Source organism: Diabrotica virgifera, chromosome 9, assembly GCF_917563875.1.
Source record: "Diabrotica virgifera virgifera chromosome 9, PGI_DIABVI_V3a".
Classification (NCBI taxonomy): domain Eukaryota; kingdom Metazoa; phylum Arthropoda; class Insecta; order Coleoptera; family Chrysomelidae; genus Diabrotica; species Diabrotica virgifera.
Genome location: NC_065451.1, coordinates 3,678,509 through 3,704,397, shown reverse-complemented (window position 1 = coordinate 3,704,397; position 25,889 = coordinate 3,678,509). Strand labels below are relative to the sequence as shown.

Genomic DNA, 25,889 nt, shown 5'->3' with positions numbered 1-25,889 from the left:
AACTTAATAAATTTCTTAAGGTAGATTACGCAATTTGCAATTTCTTTTTTAAATTTTTTTTATTTTAGGATATTTATTACGTGCAATCAATACATAAAAATTATAAGCTGTTTGTTGTTTGTTCAGAGGGGTGTATGTAGAAATTTTGATTTGTTATCCAGTGATAACAAAGACTCCACTAGTCTCTTAAATTATTGAAGTGTGCCCTGTAAGGGTAAGTACTTCACTGCACTGCACTACACTTCACTGCTGCTTAGAACCTATATGGTAGCTCCAATGGTTTGTGCCTCTTCAGTCTCCGAGTCTGCTCACGATTATCTAGCAGGTTCAGTGCAAGATTATTTGGGTGGTTTTCTAATTTTACCAAATTAGAAAACCACCAAAATAATCTTTTTTTAATTTTGCAATATTGACGAATTTTATTAAATTGTATTTGGTATTGTTTTTATTTATGATTCTTGTAAGCTTTTTCTATAAAATTGTTAAATTTTTCATGACAGTAAAGCATGTTTCTATTCTATTTAATATCATGCATGCGTTCATAATTTTCGTAGAGAGAGGCTGTATGAGTATAGGTGCTGGTTCTAAATAAAATCTGAGGCTATCTACCTGTACCTGTAATAAAATCGTGAAGAGAAGGGTCTAAACGCTATGGTTTAAAGGATCTTTTACAACCAGTACTAACTATTTATTGACAAGAGATATAACACAAATAGAGCAAGAAAAAACCTAGGAGAAAAAGAGCAAAACATACATAAAACAAAATGGGTGGATGCAACATTAGTGTTGAAGAAAAAACAACAACTATTACAAGCAATACATACTTACTAGTTACATTGAGTCTTTCTAAATCGTCTATGAGTGCGCATTATAGATTGTCTGTCCAAAATCACACCACGGTCCAGAGGCTGAGCAGACGATGTGGAAACCGTATGGTTGGTTGTCTTGCCGGCAAAACGCAGAGGTTGCGTCTTCTTACTTGAGACCTGATGTGATGTAAGATTTCCTGGAGGAATCTTTGAGGGTGCAACGAGATGCAACAGAAGGAAAGCTGTTGCGTTGCTCTACTTAATTTGCTTGTCCCTGACGGAGCTATTGACACTTTTACATGGATTCACACTGTTCACTTTTGGGTGCAGATGGCAACAGCGGAGACGCAACGAAGAAGATTCTTGTTGTTGACCGTCTGAGGTCACATTTGACCCTTTGGAGTGGCGTTGAAGGAGCAACGAGCGTGTTACAACCACCTCGTACTGGAGCACACTTACACCAATGTTTTGAAGGAGCGACAGGGTGTCGCATCGACCTCGAACAGATACCTACACACTTTTTAGAGGCGAGTCCTGCAACGAGGTGTTGCTCAGATCTCGTACTGAAGCACACTGAGAGGGAGAGAGCGAGTGCTCTCCTATCTTGAGGAGAAAGTTCTTTTCGCATTACATGATCTTTTAGGCTACGGCTCCACGGGCGAGAAATTGACGCTAGCAGTAGCAGTAAAATGAACTTAAGGTTCCGCGGAACGGAATGGGAATAGCCGAACTGAACCGACTACGCACAAGTCCTGTAGTCGATACAGTTCGGCTATTCCTATTCCGTTCCGCGGAACCTTAAGTTCATTTTACTGCTACTGCTAGCGTCAGTTTCTCGCCCGTGGAGCCGTAGCCTTAGGCACATCACATAACACTAAACATTTGTCCTTATACATATTTACAGTGTTGACACTGTTGCATTTCAAAGATGAACTTAATTAAAAATATTTTCAATCATTTTTACTATGTTCGAATAATTATTCGAACAACACTGTAGGTATATACAATTTGCATAAACAGAGTTTTTACACTCAGAAGTATAAATACCTTAACGTTTTTAAGCTGTTTGATAAAAATCCAGATTATCATTTATTGATAATCTAGGTTGCCGTGATTACCTGCAGTCGAACAAATTATCACATATTTTTCTTAATGATTTAAGATATCAACAATTTGTCAACAAATGTTAATATTATTCAGCAATCCCGTCTTTACTACTAGTCGGAGTAGGTATGTACTATGTACTCTGGGAACAAATTACCTTTTTATCTGCTGTCGTCAACAGTGGATTGGATTACAGCTTAGCCTTTATTTAGTAGCTGCTACTCCGTACGCCGCTCCGGGTAATATTCCAAACATCTTTACAACCTGTCGCTCGCGTTGACACCCGGTATTCAAATTGTCACTCTATCTTGCGGAATTTGTTGCCTAGTAAAGTCGGTTCTACAGTAGTAAGACGAGTAGTAAAACGCAAAGAATATTGCCAATTCTCCTATAAGATATGTACACATATAAAATATATCGGGGTTAGAGATGAGAATTTTGAGTCATTTTTGTGATTCTAATCACCGGTTCCGACTTACTTAAGATAACCGGATCACCTTGTAAGTTAGTCGGGTCAACACAGATCATATACAATGTTCTTCTTCACGTGCCATATCACAATTATCCGACGTTGGTGATTACCATTGCGAAGGCGATCTTCTGCAATGTGGAATAATTTTCCTGCATTTGATATCCGAGTCCATTCGTAAATGTTTTTTAACCAAGAAACTTGTTTTCTTCCTGTACCTTCACTGCCCTTTGTTTTGCCTTTAAGGATCAGTTGTAATATTTTATACCAATTCCCCCTCACTATACGTCTCAGATAAGTGTGTTTAACAGGTGTTTAACAGTCTTTAGCAGGTTTCTCCTTGACCCTCCTTAGTACCTCTTCATAAGTTTTTCTTGCTGTCCAAGATATCTTCAGCATCCGTCTATGAATCCACCTTTCCAATGCTTCAATTCTGTTCATGATCGATACTTTTAGCGTCCACACTTCTGCACCATACAAAAGTACAGATCAAAGATAGCGTTTAACCATTATTTGTCTTAGTTCTAAACTGAGATTATTATTGCGAAGAAACGTCTTCGTTTTCATAAAATTAGTTTTGGTCAATGCTATTCTACGTTTTATTTCTATGTCTGGATATAGCTGATCCGTTATCACAGTTCCTAAATATGTCATTGTGAACTTTCTCAACTTCGACTGACTCCTTTTAATTGAAGCTTTGCATCTAGATATGGATCACGGCTAAAAACGAAAAATTTGGTTTGTTTGAGTTTGTTTTAATGCCCATTTCCGCTCCTACCTCGTGAATACTGTCAAGCAGATTATGGAGACCTTTAATATTATCTGACAGAATTACTGTATCGTCTGCGTATCGAATCACATTAAGTAGTTCCCCGTTGAACATCATATGCAATACGCAAGCCAAATTTATAATTTTAGCGGTATAATTATCAATAAAAATCCACGAGGAAAAAGTTTTCCTGTAGTTGGCTGTATACCATATAGTCTAGTAAAATAAAATTACACTACATGTAAATCAAAATGTAAATTCGTACAGGTTGAAACAAATTTTATATCAAAGTTTAGGTGGGTACAAAAGATATTTTCAAAAAAGTATCCAAATCATACAAGGGGATCATTGTTTAAATAATTAAAAAGGGGTCATTTTTGCAAAAAAATTACTTTTTTAACTGCTGAGGTCATTCAATTACTAATGAAGGTCTATAGTAATATTTTCTGCAAAGTTGAAGGGTAAATCTGTCACATAAGAATTACTAAATTAAATTTGACCCCCTATTTATTTAAATAATTATACATAAAACTTTAAAAACAAATTTGCAAAAAAATATTTTTAGCGTTTTAATAAGCACTACAAAATATCTTATTTTACAGGAGAAGTTGCGCTATATTATCAGTATTAATAAAAAAAAAATCGTCTAAATATTTAATATTTTTTAAGATATGGAATTTGATTATCAAATGTTACTCTATTTTCAATCGCAAAAACGCGGTTGTTGCCAAAGAAATATTCACCTGTATTAAATCTTGTTATTTTTATTCTTATATATATTTTCGATAAATGTATTGATAAATTCAAATTTCAATTAAACTTCCCCCTAAAATGGCATTTGAAAATTATTCAAATTTGTTTATAATTTGTTTTTTTAATAACGTCACGGGTATTAAATATTTTGAAATGCCGTTTCGATAATTGGGTTCCTGGTAATTTTTCACTAATTAACAAATGTTTTTGTCTTTTTTTCCTCTTCTTTTTTTTTCTTGGAGTTATATTACTAAAGGCCCTTTTAGGGTTAAGTTTCATTAAAAATGTCGAATTTCTAAGTTGTAGATTCTATACCTAAAAATATTAAGATTGGTCTAAAATCACTTAAATAAAATGTGACTACTTACTGATTTACAGGGTGTTTTATTTAAAAATTTAAAAATTATTTTTACCAAGTACTTTCAAACTATTTGACGTATCCTTATCATACTTGGCAGAAAGTGTGGGTACTATACAGTCTACTAAATTGTGATAAATAAAAGTTTCTAGCTACTAGCAGAGGCGTACGACATGGGATAGTTAATGGTCAACCCTTCCCAAATTCTACGCCACTGAGGTAATTACTATTTTAGCGAAATTTTTCGATTCTCCAATACTTTCTAAGTAAATAATATACTCTTTACTGGTAACGCTTAAGTCATTAGTTTTCGAGATATTGGACGTTAAAAATGAAACGGCATAGTTATTTTGATTCATTCATTCATTCATTTTAAACTTCCAATATCTCTCAAACTGATTACTTTATCGATACCAATAAAGCTACTTATATACAAAGTATTGGAGAATCGAAAATTTCGCTAAAATAGTAATTCACTCAGTGGCGTAGAATTTGGGAAGGGTCAATCATTCACTATCCCCTGTCGTACGCCTCTGAAACTAGCTAGAAACGTTTATTAATCACAATTTAGTAGAGTGTATAATAGCCACACTTTCTGCCAAGTATGATAAGGATACGTCAAACAGTTTTAAAGTACTTGGCAACAATAATTTTTAAATTTTTAAATAAAACACCCTGTAACTCACTAAGTAGCCACATTTTATTTAAGAGATTTTAGTTAAATCTTAATATTTTTAGGTCTACAATCTACAACTTAGAGATTCGATATTCTTAATAAAATTTAGCCCTAAAAGGGCCCGTAGTAATATAACTCCAAGAAAAAAAAAGAAGAAGAAAAAACGACAAAAAAATTTTGTTAATTAGTAAAAAATTCCCAGAAACCCAACTATCGAAACGGAATTTCAAAATACTTAATCCCGCGACGTTATTAAAAAAACAAATTATAAACAAATTTGAATAATTTTCAAATGCCATTTTAGGGGGGACTTTAACTGAAATTTAAATTTATCAATACATTTATCGAAAATATACATAAAAATAAAAATAACGAGATTTTAAGCAGGTGAATATTTCTTTGGCAACAACCGCGATTTTGCAGTTGAAAATATAGTAACATTTAATAAACAAATTCAATATCTCAAAAAATATTAAATATTTTCCGACCAATTTTTTTTCCTTAATACTGGTAACATAGCGCAACTTAATCTGTAAAACAAGATATTTTATAGTGCTTATCTAAAACGCTAAAAATAATTTTTTGCAAATTTATTTTTAAAGTTTTATATACAATTATTTAAATAAATAGGGGGTCAAATTTAATATAGTAAGTCTTGTGTGAAAGATTTACCCTTCAACTTTGCAGAAAAGAATCCCATAGACCTTCATTAATAAGTGAATTACCTCAGCAGTTAAAAAAGTATTTTTTTGCAAAAATGACCCCTTTTTAATTATTTAAACAATGATCCCCTTGTATGATTTGGATACTTTCTTGAAAATATCTTTTGTACCCACCTAAACTTTGATACAAAATTTTTTTTAACCTGTACGAATTTACATTTTGACTTTTTTTTATTTTATTAGGCTAATATACATATTATAAAAATGAATGTGTGTGTACTTTGTACGCACGTAAGAAGTTATACTTCTACTACATATTATGTGATTTTTAAGACAATACCAAAAATTTAAAAAAATAAAAGAATAAAACGCACACAAACACATTGAAAAATGCCACAAAGAAAAAATGATTTCTGAACGATAATAATTGTTGGCAAAAATTTTAAATACGCATTTTCTAAAAAAAAATATATAACAAATATACTTACAATCATAAAATTCATAAAAAATAAAAAAATAAACACTTGCATCGGGAATCGAACCCGTGCATTTCGTGGCGCTTTGATTCGTAATCGAAGCCTAGACTCACTCGTCCAATTCCACATTATTTGTCATGTGGAAAAATAGGGTAACTGAACGTTTTACTGTTTGACAGTTGTTTTGAATATAATTAAATTATGTAGTTTAAATTTTGTGGCAGAAAATATTAAAATATAACAAAACAGTAAGAAAACAATATATTAGATGAAGATTGGTAGAACTTTTGTTGGTAATCAAATTAAGTATGTAAATCAAAGCATTACATACCTACTAGATAAATAAATCTACGCCAAAAAATCATAATTTAAAAATAAAAATCGGACCTAATTTGGGATTTCTCTCTAAAATCCCCATTCTTAGCGTTAGTAATTGACGCTTAAAATATCTTCAATTTTCTTCAATATTGTATCCAAAAATAATTATGTTGTTGCAAAGACTGCACTTTTTTGTTTAGTTGCTAGTTGTCATTATCAAGATATAAATAAATATGTAGGTATATAAATATGGCTTTTATTCACTTGTGGATAAATATGTATGACTATAAGTATGTATCAATATATTGTAGTTCGATTATCCGAACAAATCGGTTTTCCTATGTCCCCCAATTAGTTCGGAGAATCGACGCTCTACTGTATTTCAACCTAATCCAAATGTATAATTACAATATGATTATAATAAAAACTACTTACCAAATTAGAATGAGTTTTCCTTGTCCAAAATAGTCCAAAAGTTCAAAAATATAGGTATATGAAAACTATTTAAAAAGGCAGTATAACTATTAACTAACTTTTGTTTGTTGTTTCTTTTCACACAAATTTTAAAACGCAACAACCATAAATAATCTTACAGCTGTGCCACAGCCGCCATATTGAATAATTTTTCATGTCATTTGAACATCCAATCAGAACAAAGTTATAATGCGCATGGGCCGGGATCATAGGTTTTAACATCTAAAAATTCACCCTCATATCGCCGGTAAAGAAGTATAACTTCAAAAACAATAAAATTCTTTATAAAAGGTATATTTGTTAAAATCCCTAAAAAGGGCTACATCACAGAACAGAACTAGTTTTCGATTGGATGACCGATCATCATCAGTGTTTACGTGAATATAACATGCTAACCACCAAAATAAAAAATATGTGGTTAAAAACCCTTTACAATTGATCCGTCATAGGAACATAGATGAAAAATGTGAAATTATACATGGATGTTAAAATATCCACTGTTTTATGCTCTAGGTACCATTGAGCTCCAATTTGACTTGTTCACATCATGACTGTATGGTAGCAAGTGGCAGTGACAGCGGAAATTCCGAACGTTTATCGTTCGGATTACAAATTACGATTAATGAATTCATCGTTCGGAATTTCCGCTGTCACTGCCAATTTCGCTGTCACTAGAGCATAAAACATTGGATATTTTAAACATCCATGTTTAATTTCACATTCTTCATCTATGTTCCTATGACGGATCAATTCACACATTTTTTATTTTGGTGGTTAGCATGTTAGATTCACGTAAACACTGATGATGATCGATCATCCGATCGAAAACTGGTTCTGTTCTGTGTTGTAGCCCTTTTTAGGGATTTTAACAAATATACCTTTTATAAAGGATTTTATCGTTTTTTTTTTTTTAATTATCATTAAGTTCATAATTCACATTCCCTTCAAAGGAACAACACCACAAAATACCTGAAAAACTGGGATTGCTGTAGCTTAGTTACTACGACGTCGGTCGTCCCGTTGTTAGTGACTCGTGACCCGTTACATTCAATTTTCAGATTTGGATCTGTTGGATTGTTCTAAAGATTCGACTCTTTGACTCGGGTCTGTTCTGATTTGCTCATCTCTAATGGGGGTTATCTGACACCAGATCTAAAGGAGCTTATAGGCATTTTATCTGAGTAGTATTTTTGTTTGGCATGTTAATATACCTTCGAGGATTTCATTAGGTAGAATTTTCGAAGTTTTTATATTCCTTTGGTTGTTAAACAAACTGTTTAATAGTTACATCAATGAATTCTTGCATAAACAATTTGTACCTTATGTGAAAATAAACTAATGTTATAAGATAGAAAGAGTTAAAGAACAAATTGCTTTCAATGATATACATAATGGAATTCTACATCTAGTACAGAAAAATTTATATAGATATTAAAATCGGTGATGAAAAAGTAAAGAATACAAAAATCTTATCTCATCACTAGAATAGGTTTTGAGTTCCACCACTGTTCTAAAATATGAATTTAAATATTGTTCTTAATGATTTGTATATACCGTTTGTTTTTAAATATATTATGTACCTACTTACATTAACTGGCTGAATGATGTTTCTCAATCTGATTTGCTTTATCTTATTAATTTTAAAAATTTACTTCAAGTGGTTAGCGTACTAAGGTGCCCTCTAATTTGATGATCATAGGTGAAAACGATTTATGAATATTGTTTTTTGTCCTTTGCACTATACGAAATTAGATATTAAGATAGGCAAAATGTCTTCACTTCCAAAATTTATTTTTCTTTTCATTTTTTACGTTAAATGTGATCAAAAATATCACTCAGCGCAATTTTAACCCGCCACCCTCTACCTTCGAAAACGTCATTGTTTCGTATTTACTATTTTTTTTTTCGGTGGATTGCAATCAATTTAAAGAGTGGGTAAGCCCAGTAAAAACAATGCTTGTATGCGCTTATTTGGGACATGAAGATATTCTTTTTCACATTTTTTTAATATGAATTGGAGACGCATTGACTAAGTCGTTATGATCTCAAAGGATACCTCGAAAAAATTTCGGTGAGTCTTATTTTTTAATCACATAAAATGTAAAAAAAATACAACAATTGAATTCTGGGAGTGAGAGGTCATTTTGCCAGTCATATAGCATAAATGGCAGAAAACGATATTATTAAATCGTTTTCGTTTATGGCCTGTTTCGTATATGGCGCCTTTGTGCGCTAACCACTTAAGGTGGGAAATAATCAGAAGAGTCGTTGGCTGGCTGGTGTTGGATTTTGTAAAAGCTTTAACTATGCGTGTGAATTTTTTTAAATTTAAAACGTAAAAATGACGTTTTTTGTGATAGAGAGAGGGGGCCAGAGTTGTTGAATATTTAAAACTGCGCTGAGTCTTATTTTGTAGTCACATAGTACGTAACAAAATTTAAAAAATTGAATTCTGGTAGTGTATATATATTGTTATGCTCTACTTTATCTCTTTTATTAAATTGATTAGCAAATTCTTAATTTAATTAATCACTCAATTTAATTGCTGCCTATGTAAACAAAAACCAAATTCAAATTAAATTTTCTAATAAACTTTATTCTCAGAGCTAATTTTGTATTCGATGCAATACCTTTAATTCGTGACTTCTTGTATCTCTAGTTGCTTACTCCTTCCAAGATAAGACAGGGAAATTAAACACATTCAATATCATAAAAATGTAATCTATTTTTTTTTGTTTATCTAATATGCCGTATAAATAAGATTTAAACAAAAATACTAAAATCTAAATTTGTTGCAACAATTTCTTACTTAATAAATCAAGTTGTAATTCTGATGTCTCCTTGTTTTAACACAAAACAATTATATAAAAAAAATATCATTTATTCATACTAAATTTAATAGAATTTACTTTTTTCGTTTTGAATTGATTACTCAAAGTTGGAATGACTAACTGAGTTTATAGAACTGTTCAATATAAAAAAATAATTAGTATGTACGGTGTGGATATAAACAAACTCTCTCCGTTTCAACAAATGATTTGACTAACCTTTTTGTTTCTTCACTCCTTCTTCTCCCAGATTGCGTCGTCCTTGATTCTTCCTCACGTACTCTTTGGATGTTGCGACAAAGTCCCTCTCGTTCAAACTGCTTCAAAAAAACAAACAAAACCAGGACTCGGTCGAATTCTCCTCAGTTTCTCCTTGCTCGATATCTTGTGCAAATAGATACCAATCAGCTACTCGTTCTAGACATAACAAAGGAATCTTCCTCCGACACAGGAAAATTTTACTTCTCAACAGGTCAACGATTTCCTTTCAACTTGATTCTGCTCGCAAAGGCCGATTTCACCACTTTACACTGACTTCTCACTTTTCAAAAAACTGGACTGCTCTCTCCCGATACTAATCACACAGTGATCATCTTTTCTCTCTCAAATTCAGACTCCACATCCTCATCCCTTCCATCGATCTTTCTCTATCCAAAACATTCATACTTTCCTTTCCTAAGAAACCAACTTAATTTTTATTCAACTTTCCATTTTGTTAAAATTCTAAGAGACATCAAATTACTATCGTTTTTTCAAAGAACTAAACAAAAGGCCTTACATTCTAAACTCAATAAAATTTGCTTACCATTTTAAACTTCTACGAATTATTTACAAAAATCCTATTGATGATTACAAAACGAAATACCATGCACTTTCCAATATTTTCGAAGCATTTTCTGTAAATCCTTTCAAAAAACCCATTAACGAAAACCACATTAACGATTTCACCTTCCCCGAAAAAGCACTGTTTATTAACTAAATTAGACTCTATACAATTGTTGGTCATATACACGGTGAAAAAAATCTATGATCTCGTGGTCTGTGATATAAATTTATTTTCTGAATTTTTCCAAAAAAAACAATTCTACAACAATTTGTAAAAGTATTTAAAACAAAAAACAATATAGGTTACGTATTACTTAAACTAATCCTTAACATTTTGTTGCAGGCAGCAGATGGGTCGGCTGGAACAGCGACACACACAACGGCCTCCCGATCAATCTTACTTTCGAATTCGATTCAATCAGAGAATTTTCAGCGGTGCATCTCCATTGCAACAACATGTTCACCAGAGGAGTGCAGGTCAGTTAATCCTCTTTAAGTTCCAGCTAGTTTGCGACCCTTTTAGGGCTTAAGGGCGGCTTTAAAAGCAGCCGAAGTTTTGCTCGTTCGCCGAGGATAACGACATGTGTAACTTTAACTAGAAATGACAAGAACTTCCGATATTTACTGAGTACTTATTAAAGTTTTAGGTTTTAGGTTGCAAGCAGATTTGGAGCTTTTTTCTGCTGATGCTGAGTCTTGTTTACCTTTATTTTGTTTGCTGTTTTCTTTTAGAATTAAACGTACAAACCATGTTAACAAGCATATAAATAAAGCAAATATGAAATAGCTTACTTACATTTTGAGATAAAAATCTATGATGTATAAAGACAAATCATAAAAATTATAAGAAAATAGAAAGATCTTTTACATAAAAATTATAAATATAAATATAATAATAATAAAATAAAAAGTCGCAGATTAAGGATGTACCAGTAAGAACTTTCAAACACGAAAAATCTCAGTTTTCTACCATTTTAATTTATTAAATTGGTGGATTCTGCATCTGAGATTCTTCAATTTTTTAGTAGATGTCGCTGTATCGCGTCTGATGGGAAATTTGAATTATTTTTCAGATTCCCTTTAAAATGATGGTGGAGCTATTTTTCGGTTCAGAGGTGGGCACACTTTGGAAAGCTACTGATGACGCCTGAAAGGGTAGAAACAGGGCCTGTCTAGCTGGTGTGCAACCCTCTGAATCGAAAACAAGCAAAACCATCATTTATTATTTTTATTTATTTCCTTTACTCGGATTTGAGTACTGAAAGTTCCTCTGCTGTCCGTTTTTCCTAGACGAATGAAAGCGAAATGTGATCGTTTCCCTTTCGTTTTCTATATTCGTCGTCTGCTGTCTTATTAATTGAAAAAGTCGCAGATTAAGGATGTACCAGTAAGAACTTTCAAACACGAAAAATCTCAGTTTTCTACCATTTTAATTTATTAAATTGGTGGATTCTGCATCTGAGATTCTTCAATTTTTAAATTTTTTATAAAAATTATAGTTTAAATACTCCATTCTCACCATATGCACCTACATATATGAGTGCGGTGGGAAAAATACAAAAATTATACTGCTTGATAAAAAAAATTAAATGTTTCCTTCATTTCTTGAGCTAAATTTTACATAGTAATGGAGTATAACCTAACTCAAGTTCGTAAAAAAATCTACACATGCACCCTTTGTTTACATATTTGAAGAGAAGAAGGAAAATCTCACACCTGTGACCTACGTAGTGTTGGGTTCCTAATACCCTAACGAAATTGTCCAATGGAGTTATACATTTGACACTTTGTCCAGTAACCACTCCGAGATGGTCGGCGTCCAACTAAAAACCTCTTATCTATCACTCCACACACCAGGATGGGACCACCAGTCCTGGTGACCTGCTATCACCGGATTCCCATTCTTTTACTAAAAATTATTCCTATTACTAAAAACTTTCAACTCCCTGCCTTAAAAAGGCTGCCATATTTCTCTCTGTTTCTCTTTCACGCCCTCCTATTTTGGCCTGCGACAGTGCTAACCCCACCAAGGTGAAACTCGATCGTTTTAGAAACCAACTGATAATTCCTCTCCTCTCGATCTTTTGAAGGGATTATCTCCTTGATAAAATAGATCTATTACCACTCATCTCTTATAATTTTTTGTACTATTTATCTCATAAAATCAAACATTGTACAATTACACTCTCCTCGCAACATCGTGAATATCACAGTATTCAAATTCAAAAGACCACAGTAAAGGCACTGGTCGGACTGTGCCGTCCTGAATCTGAAAAGATTGCTAAGGAACCAGCCATGGGCATCTGCGTCAGGTAATAGTCCATCTTCCACTACTTTCAGTTTCGGAATTAGTGACTTTGTGCACTCCGCCACATTACTCCCACTCTTCCTCCCACTGGACATTTGAAACCAATATCTTGGCTAGGCGTATCTCACTCATATATTTTGAATGTTGTAGCTTATACGTCTATGAACCCTGGCCTTCTTATCTGCCAACATATGTAAAGGAACACATCTGGTGTCCACCCATAAGCGACAGCAGATACAGTCCTATAGGTCGATGCTACCTGCAGCAAAATAGTTCTATCCGCACATACTATGAGCTTCTTGTAAGTTTGTATGTTTACCGCCCCATTCCAGTCTGTGTCCGCGCAGAGGACGACAGACTGCACAACACAATGAATCGTCCTCCTCCTTTCGAATTTGTTCCCCCCAACTCCCACTCTGATGAAGAGTAACTCCCAGATACTTAACGTACTTGGCATTACTTTCACTTTCATGCAAGAAAATACCATAGCTTATCTCTTTCTGTTACCTCTGAGTGAGTACTACCGACTTCATCTTATCCTCCTCGAGAGCAACATCATGCTCGCTCATCCAATCCTTAATTCGAAAAAAGAGTTCACACATGCACCGTGAGTAAAGCTAAATGAGCTAGAACGATAGTTGGCGTCTCATACCATCTTTTCAAAGATCTCTTAGCCTGTTACACATGGAAATAAGGACACGACAAATCAGTTCTTGACCAATAATTCCGTTCAAATCCGGTAATTTGATTTAATTTCGCTCTCAGCGAGTATTTAATTTTGCTAGCTATAGCTCCTAGTGCAAATAAATGATTGGATTTCGTTTATTCTGATCAGAGAGACACTAAAGTGTTTTTCTACGAAGTTCAAAATTAAATTATAACATACGGTTTGAATATTTTGTAGGGCGCATATTAAAACCTTATACGCAATGGGATTTGACATACGTGAATCACAATTTTGGATCCAATTTTACACAATAAATATTTTACTTTACTCAAAAATGCAAAATTCAAAGGTATGGCTGCGGAATAGAGGAGAGGATTTTAAAGCGGCAGAAAGGCAGTGTCCACTGCTCCCATACACGGAATTGTGTATCTTAGAAATTATTTCTAAAATAGTTTTCGGAATATATATTTTTTTTTTTTTTTTGGCTTTAAGGTAAAACCCACACAGCCAGATACAAATTTTGTAAAAAAGAGGGCAAGGATTTGACACAAGGATTACACTCTTCTCGCCCAGGGGCCGATCAGGGCATTTTATAAACGATCAAAGGTAGGCCTCGGATAGATAAGGTATATATCCATTAAGGAAAGACATAAGGTAGCAGCAAAAGGTATTATTAAATTTGTATTTTTGTTATTCTGACGAAATATAACAGACAATCGTAAATTTATTTTCTGTTTAAAGCAAGAAGATGCATTATGTTATATGGGCTTTCAATGTTCAATTTTAGAAGTTTTCTGAACAGCTCATTGGATTGAGCCCTATATTTTTGGCAATCAAAAAATATGTGGTCCAGGTCACCGATTTTATTACAAAATTCACAAAGATCACTCTCAAGTATTTTGATTTTATGTAAGTGTGCTGGATAACACGCATGACCAAACTTCATTCTACTAATAGTGGTTATGCTTTTGCGATTGTAATCGAACTTATTGTACCAAGGTTTTTTCCTCAATTTGGTTTCTATTCTGGTGTAACGTGTTGGATTTGTAAATGTGTATTCTTGCCACAAGTAGGACCATTTTCTCATCATTTTATGTTTTGATATGTTTAGTTCATCCGTAGTTAATTGGCAATTTATCTGTTCCCCCATTTCTATGCTTTCTTTGGCAATTTTGTCTGCAATTTCATTGTTTGTTATTCCTACGTGTGCTTTAACCCAGAAGAATTTTATAAATTTATTTTGATCTTGTAATTTTTTAATAATTGTTTGAATGTTAAAGATAATATCATTTGTTGTGTTTGAGTTGGATTTTAGAATTTTAAGAACTGAAAGTGAATCGGAGAAGATAATGGCATTCTGTTCCTCTTCCTGTTGTACATATTCTAGTGCTTTTAGAATTGCTATTGCCTCGGCTGTATAGATAGATGTATTTTTATGTAGCTTATAGTGTTTTTGTATACGTTTAGGTATTACGAAGGCACAACCTGTGCCGTCAGTGTTTTTTGATCCATCAGTGTATATTGTGACATAGTTTGGATGTTGGTCTAAAATTTGATTAATAACTATGTTATTAGATGATGCTAATTCAGAGTAATGGGGTATATTCACATCACATACAACAAAGTGAACAAAGTAATCGATCTCTACCTTTGTTTGTGGTTGTAGGGTCACGTTTCTTAATGCTTCACAAATAGGAGGAGAGTTCTTATGTATCCAAAAAGGCTTAGTTAAGTCGTATTCGTTTAACTTGTATATGCTACTAATGAATGGTAAATTTTTCTTTAGTGATTTAATAATCATTTTTTCAGCTAAAAATGATCTTCTCAGTTCTAATGGAGGTTCGATTGCTTCAGCTCTTAATGGTTCAACTGGTGTAGATTTCATTGCTCCCAGACATATTCTAAGTGCTTTGTTTTGTATTATGTCCAGCTTACGTAGATTGGTTTTATTGGCCGTTCCATAAAGTGTACAACCATAATCAATTATTGATCTTATGTAAGCTCTATAGAAAATTAGTGCTGTTTGAGGTTCTGGAATATATTTAAGAAATTAATTTAATCTGTAGATAAATTAAGCATGTTACAAATAATTGTAACACTAAATAAACAACTACTTAATATTGTTATATCCGTTTTTCCATAATTTCTGGTTTTATTCTCCTCTTTTGCGTATGACACACCATCAGGCGTGCCAGCCATCAAGTAGTGTTCTAGTGTTTAAATCCGATATGGTATAAAATAGAGTGGCCTTTTGTCTTTTTACGTTTACGTTCCACTATCACGGACCTGGCCATTGTTTGTCTTTATTCGTTTGTATTGTTACTACCTTGCTGTGTGTAGCTGACAGGACTTTATTCGTTTTATGACGATGCTATGAATGTTAGCGTTAGCGGTATTTTATTAAAACTTACGAAAAGGAGACAAAAGAAAGACACTTTGTTTCTTTATGATCGTGTGGTACTAAATAGTGTTGTCGAGTGAGTAAATTGTTATTTTAGAGTTGGTTTTCAGTGCGTTAGATGATGATTATTGCTTAAGATCAAAGGAGAATATCATTATTTATTGTTTATGCAGTGTGCCCGTAGTGAGACAGTATTAATACTTCCTCTTCTTATACTTGTAGATCTGTCGATCTGTTAATTCCGACGTCCTATCTCTCCATCTTTTTGGTCATTTGATGCTCCATCATTTGATGCTGCCAAATTTTTCATCTTGAAACTGTTTGCTGACTTGAGTCCTTTTTCTTTACGTAGCGACCAATATTGGAATTGCTTTATTTCTGGCTTTGCAAAACCAATATTGTAGGGGACTTGATCCACTGCCAATCCTTCTGACTTTGTAACTTTGTAAACTTTAATTTTTGTTTCAACCTAACAACCTTCCTCGACTTTTTGAAGTTATACTTCTTTACCGGCGATAGAGGGTGATTTTTTTATATGTTAAAACCTATCAGCCCGGCGCATGCGCATTATAACTTTGTTCTGATTGGATGTTCAAATGACATGTCAAAAATTATCCGATATGGCAGCTGTGGTTTGGAGGTAAAGGTAAAGGTAAACAAATGTATAATATATTAGTTTTATTGTTGTGAGGACAGAAACAAAAAAGTTTATAATATTGTAGTGACTTTTAAATAGTTTTTAAAAGTAACAGGTACGTAATAATTGTTAATGTATCATGGGTATAAACCTACCTATTTGATCTGCCAAAATACATAGTATGTAATACTTTTATTTATATAATTTGATTACCATCAAAATTTCAATCAATATTCACCTAATATATTGTTTTTTTACTCTATGTTTTGTTGTATTTTTTCAATTCTAAATCATTTCAATTCAAAATTAAAATAATTTGATCAATTTTCAAAATATCAAAATATCACAAGTTTAATCCGTTTAGTTAGTCGATCTTCGTAAATAATGACACATAGTGTCCGTGGCTAAGCGGAGAAGGCGAATGAATTCCAATACCAACCGCTCTTATCAGCGCTGGTTCGAGTCCCAATAGAAACTTTCTTTTTTGTTTTTTTTTTAATACATTTTATGATTGTAAGTATATTTATTATATAATTGTATTTTCAGAAAATACGTATTTAGTTAAAAAAAATTTCGACAATTAATGTTCAGACATCATTTGTGGCTTGTTTAATGTCTTTGTGTGTGTTTTATTCTTTTATTATTTTAATTTTTGGCACTGTTCTAATAAAAATGTTTGAGAAGTAGTAAGTATAAATTAGTTTAATATTTAAACAAAATATAAATAAAAAGTATATTAATTTCGTTTAAATCATATAATAGAAGTATAACTTCTTACGTGCGTACAAAGTTCACACACATTCTTTTTTTAACTTACGTTAATTTGAGTTCCTGAAACCGAACTGTCGCGAAATTCTTCTTCTTATACATGTCGATCTGTTAATTCTGTCTGAATTATTTTTTCAGAGGTAGACTGCCAGCTATCTCTCCATATTTTTTGTGGTCTCTCCGGTGGACGCTTGCCAGCTGGTTTCCTTCTAGCGCAATTCTTGGTAGTCTGTGCTTCTCCAATCTTTTTACCTGACTGTATCATTCTCTTCGTCTTTGCCTACCCCATCTTACTACATTTTACACGCCACATTGTTCCCTGATGGGGGATATTAATACATAGACAATAATTTTAATAGTACTGTTTCCTTTTCTGGGAAAACGTTTTGCAATGTTTGAAATGTTTTTAACATTGTTTAGAAAATGTTCCCTATTCCACTTAACACTTTCATGTCCGCCGACACGGCTCCCGTGTTCATCATGTTAGCAATCAGGTGCCACCAACACGACTACCGTGTTTACATTTCAACAATTTTCCAATGACTGTACAGTCGGAAAAATGAAAGAATACCCATGAACGAACACATAAAACACGCTGTATTTTCCTGTCACCGTGTCACACAAAAAATTGGCCAGCGCCAGTACATGTAATAATTATTGTTACATGTACTTGCACTGGACAATTTTCTATGTGACACGGTGAGAGGAAAATACAGCGTGTTTTAGATGTTCGTTCATGGGTATTCTTTCATTTTTCCGACTGTATAAAAGTGGCACATGAGACAAATATCACATATTGGCCCGGAGCTGAAAGTGTTAACACATTCCAATCGCCTTTTCTTCTTGTCATATATATCTTCTACAGTGAGGTTCTTTTTTCCATTGATGTTTTTATTTTTCCGTTTTCTCCTTCTATTTGGTTTCCATTTAGAAGTTCTCATCGGTATTCTTGTCGCCTCAGGGCGAGAGTAATTTTGGTTTTTCTATTTCGTCATTTAATGTCTTCTTCATCAAAATGAATTCATCAGCAATTAAGAGGGTCAATGCTTTTTAAATGCATTAATTTTTTTTTTAAATCCTAAGAAAACTAATGAGTATTTTTGAAAAATTTAGACGCAGAATGAAAGATTGCGTTATTACATCTCCGATTGCATTATTATTATTGCATATCCGTCGTATATCTGTACTTCTAGCCCTGTTCTACAGTGTCTTACCATCGATTTTTCGAAAGGTTTTCATCACTGCTGTTTCTAGCATTTTTTTTTTTCATCTCTGTGTCAGGTTGTGTTTCTGCCGCGTATGCCAAAAAGGTTTGTTGGGCAAATGTAATAATTGACTATAAGAGTTATATCTGTCATAATGTTTATTTAAAAGGTGCTGGGGTTATGTTTTATGGCAAAATAAGTGGAATGCAAATATCAATTAATTGAATTGTGTGTGTATGTAAATTAAGATTATACACTACCTTTGATGATGAATGCAGTTTGTTTTAATGATAATATCTGGGGCATATAATGAGAGGTAGGAGATACTGAATACTGTAGTTAATACTCAACGAAAAAGAAAAAGCTTAATTGGTAGGAAGAAATATTCATTAGAATAGAAAAAGACTGTTTGACTTGTACACACTTCTATATAAATCTAAACGGGAACTGGTGTATGTTTTCAAAAGACTGATAGTGTGTAAATAAATTTATTAAATCAGCTAAGTACTTTCAGCATATTAATGCCATCATCAGAGCTATCCTATAAAAAGACTAAGTTGAAAAATCTTATTCATAAAAAATTATAAAGTGAAACTTACGTCTTATAGGTGTAAAAACCTCAAAAGAAGAGAAAACTTCGAACAAACACATTCTATGGTTTAAAATAAACCCAGGGATATAACCACTGGTTAGGGTAAAAACCCTTAAATGTTTAAAAAATCACATTTAATGTGTTTTTATAAAATGGCTACCATTCTTACAAACAACAGCTGTTACTGACAATATTCAAAAACGACAGGCCGCTGACGGAAACAATAGTTCCTAGCGACATCTGTGTTATTAAAATTATTTAAAATTTTTTGAAAATGACTAAGTTGTCATATGTAGCTTACTAATTGGTATGAAGTTAAAGTTAATATGAAAAACTGAAGTTAAATTTAAATGACAATTGTTAAGTTTAAAGTAAAGTTAAATGTGAAAATAATCAAATTATCAAAGTATTATTAATTATTAAAAAACCAAACAACCAGTCAGTTCTGACCAAATATAGAAGTGAGATAGATGAAAACCAAGGAGAAGCACCGTTGGGCAAGCTCAGAGTTCCAAAACTGTTTGAAAACAATATTATTATTAAAAGGCAAATCGAAAATATTTACTTATTGTAATCAATGAAAGATTTCATGATTACAATAAGTAAATATTTTCGATTTGCCTTTTAATAATAATATTGTTTTCAAACAGTTTTGGAACTCTGAGCTTGCCCAACGGTGCTTCTCCTTGGTTTTCATCTATCTCACTTCTATATTTGGTCAGAACTGACTGGTTGTTTGGTTTTTTAATAATTAATAATACTTTGATAATTTGATTATTTTCACATTTAACTTTACTTTAAACTTAACAATTGTCATTTAAATTTAACTTCAGTTTTTCATATTAACTTTAACTTCATACCAATTAGTAAGCTACATATGACAACTTAGTCATTTTCAAAAAATTTTAAATAATTTTAATAACACAGATGTCGCTAGGAACTATTGTTTCCGTCAGCAGCCTGTCGTTTTTGAATATTGTCAGTAACAGCTGTTGTTTGTAAGAATGGTAGCCATTTTATAAAAACACATTAAATGTGATTTTTTAAACATTTAAGGGTTTTTACCCTAACCAGTGGTTATATCCCTGGGTTTATTTTAAACCATAGAATGTGTTTGTTCGAAGTTTTCTCTTCTTTTGAGGTTTTTACACCTATAAGACGTAAGTTTCACTTTATAATTTTTTATGAATAAGATCTTTCAACTTAATCTTTTTATAGGATAGCTCTGATGATGGCATTAATATGCTGAAAGTACTTAGCTGATTTAATAAATTTATTTACACACTATCAGTCTTTTGAAAACATACACCAGTTCCCGTTTAGATTTAGAAATATTCATGCCTATCTACAGATGAATTGTTACATGCCGCTTAAGATCAAGAACAATGTCGGCAAATCTTAATGGAAACTACCTACGCCTAAAATTTGGGCAGTTTGCTCAATGAAGAACAAGTAATATGTTTCTCTTTCTAGCTTGCTGGTGCTGTGGAATCTTGTGTTTGCTTCTTGCACTGGGATTAGATAGTTACATAAACTGAAGTGTTTCTGGCATGATGTTTATACGAATATTGAGGTACTCTCTGAATGCAGAGCCAAATATAGAGCTTCTTATAAGTGTCTCAAGTATACAGGGTGTTTCATTAATAATTGTCCATATAGTAACTGGAGAAACCTTAGCACAAAATACGAAGATTTAACCTTAAACACTTAAATAAAATGTGGTTCCTTACTGAGTTACAAAGTGTTTTATCTAGAAATTTAAAAAATATTTTTGCTCAGCATTTTAAAACTATTAGACGTATCGTTTTCATACTTGGCAGGAAGTATAGGTACTCTACAAACTATAAATTATGCTAAACAAACGTTTCTGTATATTGCCAGAGGCGTACGATGGGGGAAAGTGAATGGTTGACCCTTTCCAAATTCTACGCCACTGGCGAAATTGCTATTTTAGTTCAATTTTTGGATTCTCCAATACTTTCTATGAAAATAATATATCCTTCATTCGTAACGATAAAGTCATGAGTTTTCGGGATCTTTGAAGTTAAAAATGAAACGGCACGGTTATTTTTATTAATGTATTGTGTCGCTTCATTTTTAATTTCAAATATCTCGAAAACTAATAATTTATCGTTACGAATGAAGAGTATATAATTTACATATAAAGTATTGAAAAATCAAAAAATTACACAAAAATAGCAATTTTGTCAGTGGCGTAGAATTTGGGGAAGGTCAACTAGCCACTATCCCCTGTCGTACGCCTCTGGTAGTAGCTAGAAACATTTAATTATCTTAATTTAGTAGGGTGTACAGTACCTACACATTCTGCCAAGTATGATAAGGATACGCCAAATAGTTTTAAAGTACTGGGTACAAATAATTTTTAAATTTTAATCATATGAATCATATTATCATAAATTAATCAAAATAACTGTGCCGTTTCATATTTAACTTCAAATATCTCGAAAACTAATGACTTTATCGTTACCAATGAGGAGTATATTATTTACGTAGAAAGTATTGGAGAGTATAAAAATGGCACTAAAGTAATAATTCATCCAGTGGCGTAGAATTTGAGAAGGGTCAACCATTATCTATCCCCTGTCGTACGCCTCTGGTAGTAGCTAGAGAAGTTTGTTTATCATAATTTAGTAGGGTGTATAGTAGTCGTACTTTCGGCCAAGTATGAAAAGGATACGTCGGATAGTTTTAAAATGCTGAGCAAAAATAGTTTTTAACTTTTTAGATAAAACACCCTGTAACTCAGTAAGGAACCACATTTTATTTAAGTGTTTTAGGTTAAATCTTCGTATTTTGTGCTAAGGTTTCTCCAGTTACTGTATGGACAATTATTAATGAAACACCCTGTATTAAGGCGGCATCTACACGACTTTCATTTTCTGTTACGTACGTAAAAACACAGACATACTCACGTTCATGAAAACTAAATACAAACGAAAATAATAATAAAAAGTGGTAAGAAAAAATATGTGTGCATGAATGCAACATATTTTGTTTAAATTTAAAAATACACATATTATATTTAATATCCCCTTATAGGTATAGAAATTCAACAGAAAGTTTACTCTAAGTTGAATGTCTTTCGTTGAAACGATAAAAGAGTTATTTGTTTGTCAAAGTTTCGGCATTTCCTCGGCAATCACCTTTGAGAAAGAAAAAAGTAATTTTATCCGCGGAAACTTCCAGCTAACAGAATAACCGAAACGGTGAAACCGACACAGTTTTGGGCTTTCAGTCGATAATTCCGAGTTATTGAAAAAAACCGTCCCCACCCCTTTCCCTCCCGCATATTTTTTATACTTTCTTCGCCAGAAAAAAAGGGTCTACACAAAGATTTTCCGAATTCTTTCGTTCCTCGAAGCAGCACTTAATCCATGTTATGAGGGTATTCCCGTATGAAAAATTTCTGATTCGGTTTGTTTGCGGATTCCTGTTCAAAAATGTTTTGACAAACAATTTATTAAACAAATTCAAAAGATCACATAAAATAAAAAAAAATAAAAAATAAAAATATATACCATTTTTATTCAGAATGGGTAAAGAGTGCGAACTAGTCGTAACCATAAAACGTCGCAAACTGGAGTACGTGGGTCATATAATGCGCAATGAACAACGATATGACCCACTTCGGACCATACTTCAAGGTAAAGTGCATGGGAAAAGAGGTCCAGGACGAAGAAGAATATCCTGGCTGCATAACCTGCGAAAATGGTTTAACTTAACCACTACCGGGCTTTTCAGGGCAGCAGTCAACAAAGTCAGAATAGCCATGTTAGTGTCCAACATCCGTAACGGATGGGCACCATAAGAAGAAGATTCAGTTGCAATGCGAAGCCAAAACCGTCTTAATTTTTACTTAGATTAGAGAGTACAGCCAGCACTCTTTTCGACGATTTCACCTCTTGTTAGAGGCTCCTCAGAGAATGCATAGGCTGCTTTCTCTAATCCAGGTAAAATTTTTTCGACATATTAGTCTCCCATTGCAACTGACGTGAAGGTAGTAGGTGCGTAGCGACATCTGCTAAAAATGAAAGACTAAATTTTTCAACCTAATAAAAATATTTGTAAAATTTTTATTTTATATTTGTATTACTCCTATAGAGTAACTAGGTTCATTTATCGTTGGATCTTTACCAAGCTGCAGACGGGGGGTTGTGAATTGCATAGTGTAGAATTCCTTCCCTTTTGTCTTCACTGCAGCGTCCATCTGGCTTGCATATTGTAGAAGCCTTGGAGGTGTCACCAGGAAAATGGGCCAATAAATTTTTCAATTAAAAATCTTTTAAAAATATTTTATTTTACAAATATTTTTATTAGGTTGAAAACTTAGTCTTTCAAAAGATCACCTTTTTTGCTCCAGAAGATGAGGTTTTTGGGTCATTTTAAACAAAAAAGGTCTCTTGTTATTTTTCTCAAAAGATGACAGTTTTTGAGTTATAAGCAATTTAGAATCTGAAAAATACGAAGTTCGAAGCTTCAATTCCGAAGAGATAAAGACTTTTACTAGGACCAAGTTCTGGTATCACATGCATTCGTGCTTTCCGATACGTGCAAAGCAGACTAACGATGAATTCGAAGAAGACTAGGGGAAACTTAAAATTGCATTTCACTACCTGTCTATCCATCTAGGTGAAAATTCCAAAGCATCTTGGTACCCTGTGCTCAGATAGCAGTAATACTAATAGAAAATGAAAATGAGAGACATCTTTTACTTCAATTGTCAAAACCAACATTGTTACTTATAAATTTTTTTATTTATTTATTCACTGCTAATATACAATCTACTTTAATAAAATAATAAGTAAATATAATATAAGTTCTTGGCTTGTGGCAGGTGTCGTCCATTGACGACTCTCTGGAATTCATCTAGCAGCTTGGTCTTCTGGACAAAGTCTTTTTAAGCGTCTGTCAATCAGTGGAGGGTTGAATAATTCGTCTATGAGATAGTTTGGATGGTTTGTGCTGCGGTTCATGTATCTTCTGGAGTGATCAGCGATAACATCATCGATGAAAGGAATCTTGAGGTCTGCATGAAGGGTTTGTTTTGACATGTACCATGGGGCTTTAGCTAATATACGAATAGTCTTTGACTAGAATGTCTGTAGTATTTTGGTGGTGGATAGCTCGATTCCTTATGTCCACACTGGTTTAAGTATTGTTTTATAGATGGTCAGTTTGTTTTTAAGCCTGAATCCTTGGTACAAAAAATAGTTTATTAATAATTCAGTCAATTTGTACTCTACGAGCTCGCTAGTGGGAAAGTTTTGGGGTAATTCTGATTTCTTTCATTATATATTGTTATATTTCTATTTGATATAAAAATTAAAATTTGATAATTATAAACAAAATTCAATTCAATATAAAATATTTTCAATTTTCTCAACCACGGGCATATAAATTTAGAACACCCTGTATACAACAAATTGTTATATTTAATTTTAAGAAGTGATTAGAATAAGCGTACGAAACTCGGAACAATGTGCTTAGATAAACAAAGTGAATGACGCGTACCATTATCGTTCTTCTCGGAAGGTCGATCATTAGCCTATGCTAAATAAAACTCAGTGAAATAGATGATAGTTCATTATCGTTTTTCGCGGAAGGTTTCGATCATTAGCCTATGCTAAATAAGACTCATTTGAAAGAGAGAATAGGTCATTAAAATTTGTAAATAGTTAGAAAGTATTTTAGAATGGGAATTAAATATTTTCTTTTGAAATCCATTAAGCATATTTAGAAAGATTAAAAATTGGTTTTGAGGAATATTACGAATGAGAGTTGGTGGTGGAAGATTGATTTGTGAATCTGGAAGGGATATTTAGAAAGTAGGGGAATGGATGACAAAGTGAGATCAGAATGTTTTGAGCTGTGGAGAAGTGAAGTCGAGTAGTAGACGGTAGTGTACGGAGAGTGAGAAAGCCGGTGGTTCCGTGAGTGTGGAGTATCTATCGTGGAACGAGAAGTAGGCCAGGTCGAGAGTAAAAGAACCTCCTTGAGCCAAGAGTGTCCCGGTAGCTGATAGCAGTTTCGAAAAAGGTAGAACACAGCATCACGACCGAAGCAGGAACGAGAGCTATTCGAGCTAGTTTTTCAAAGGAGTACATTACTGGAAGCCAGGACGAGGTTTGATCGCAGCCAAGGATAGCAGGAACGGGTTTTGTGTGAGGACATTTTCAGTTCACCAGGAAAAGGTCAGTCTCATTTGTTTGGACATGAATGTATGGGTTTTTCGTATTAAATTCCACATAAAAAATTGAATAACATAATCAATAATATCAGAAAAGCTTCATCAAACTTAAATAGAGTTGTTGCTAATAACTCCTAATAGTTAAATGTTAATAAAAACTTTCAATTGAAAACCAAAAGGAAATAAGATTCCCATTTGTAAATGTTATGTTTAAGAATAATAAGAAATAGCAAATATTAAGCATTGATTGCCTTTTAAATAAAATAAAAAATATTTTGATTATAATTGTAACCCATATGTGTGTATTGTTTTACTCTTTTCTTTTCTTTTCTTTTCTATCCCGATTAGGAACCATTAAGAAATATTTAGAAGCCACGAAAGTAAGTAATTAATTTATAATTCGCCCTGAGATTGAAAACATTGATACAGTCGGTAAAATGAAAGAATACCCATGAACGAACATATAAAACACGCTGTATTTTCCTGTCACCGTGTCACAAGAAAATTGCCCAGCGCAAGTACATGTAATAATAATTATTACATGTACTTGCGCTGGCCAATTTTTTGTATGACACGGTGACA

The 25,889-nt window shown here is 32.9% G+C and overlaps 1 protein-coding gene across 1 annotated transcript in view; it reads left to right on the top strand.

Annotated features, from left to right (window-relative positions):
* The window catches only part of LOC114326574 (discoidin domain-containing receptor 2-like), a 675,178-nt gene that overhangs the window by 201,788 nt on the left and 447,501 nt on the right, over nt 1-25,889 (top strand). The window contains exon 4 of the mRNA XM_050661786.1: nt 10,865-10,998. Coding sequence (XP_050517743.1) covers nt 10,865-10,998 — 134 coding nt within the window. The remainder of the gene's footprint in view (nt 1-10,864; nt 10,999-25,889) is intronic.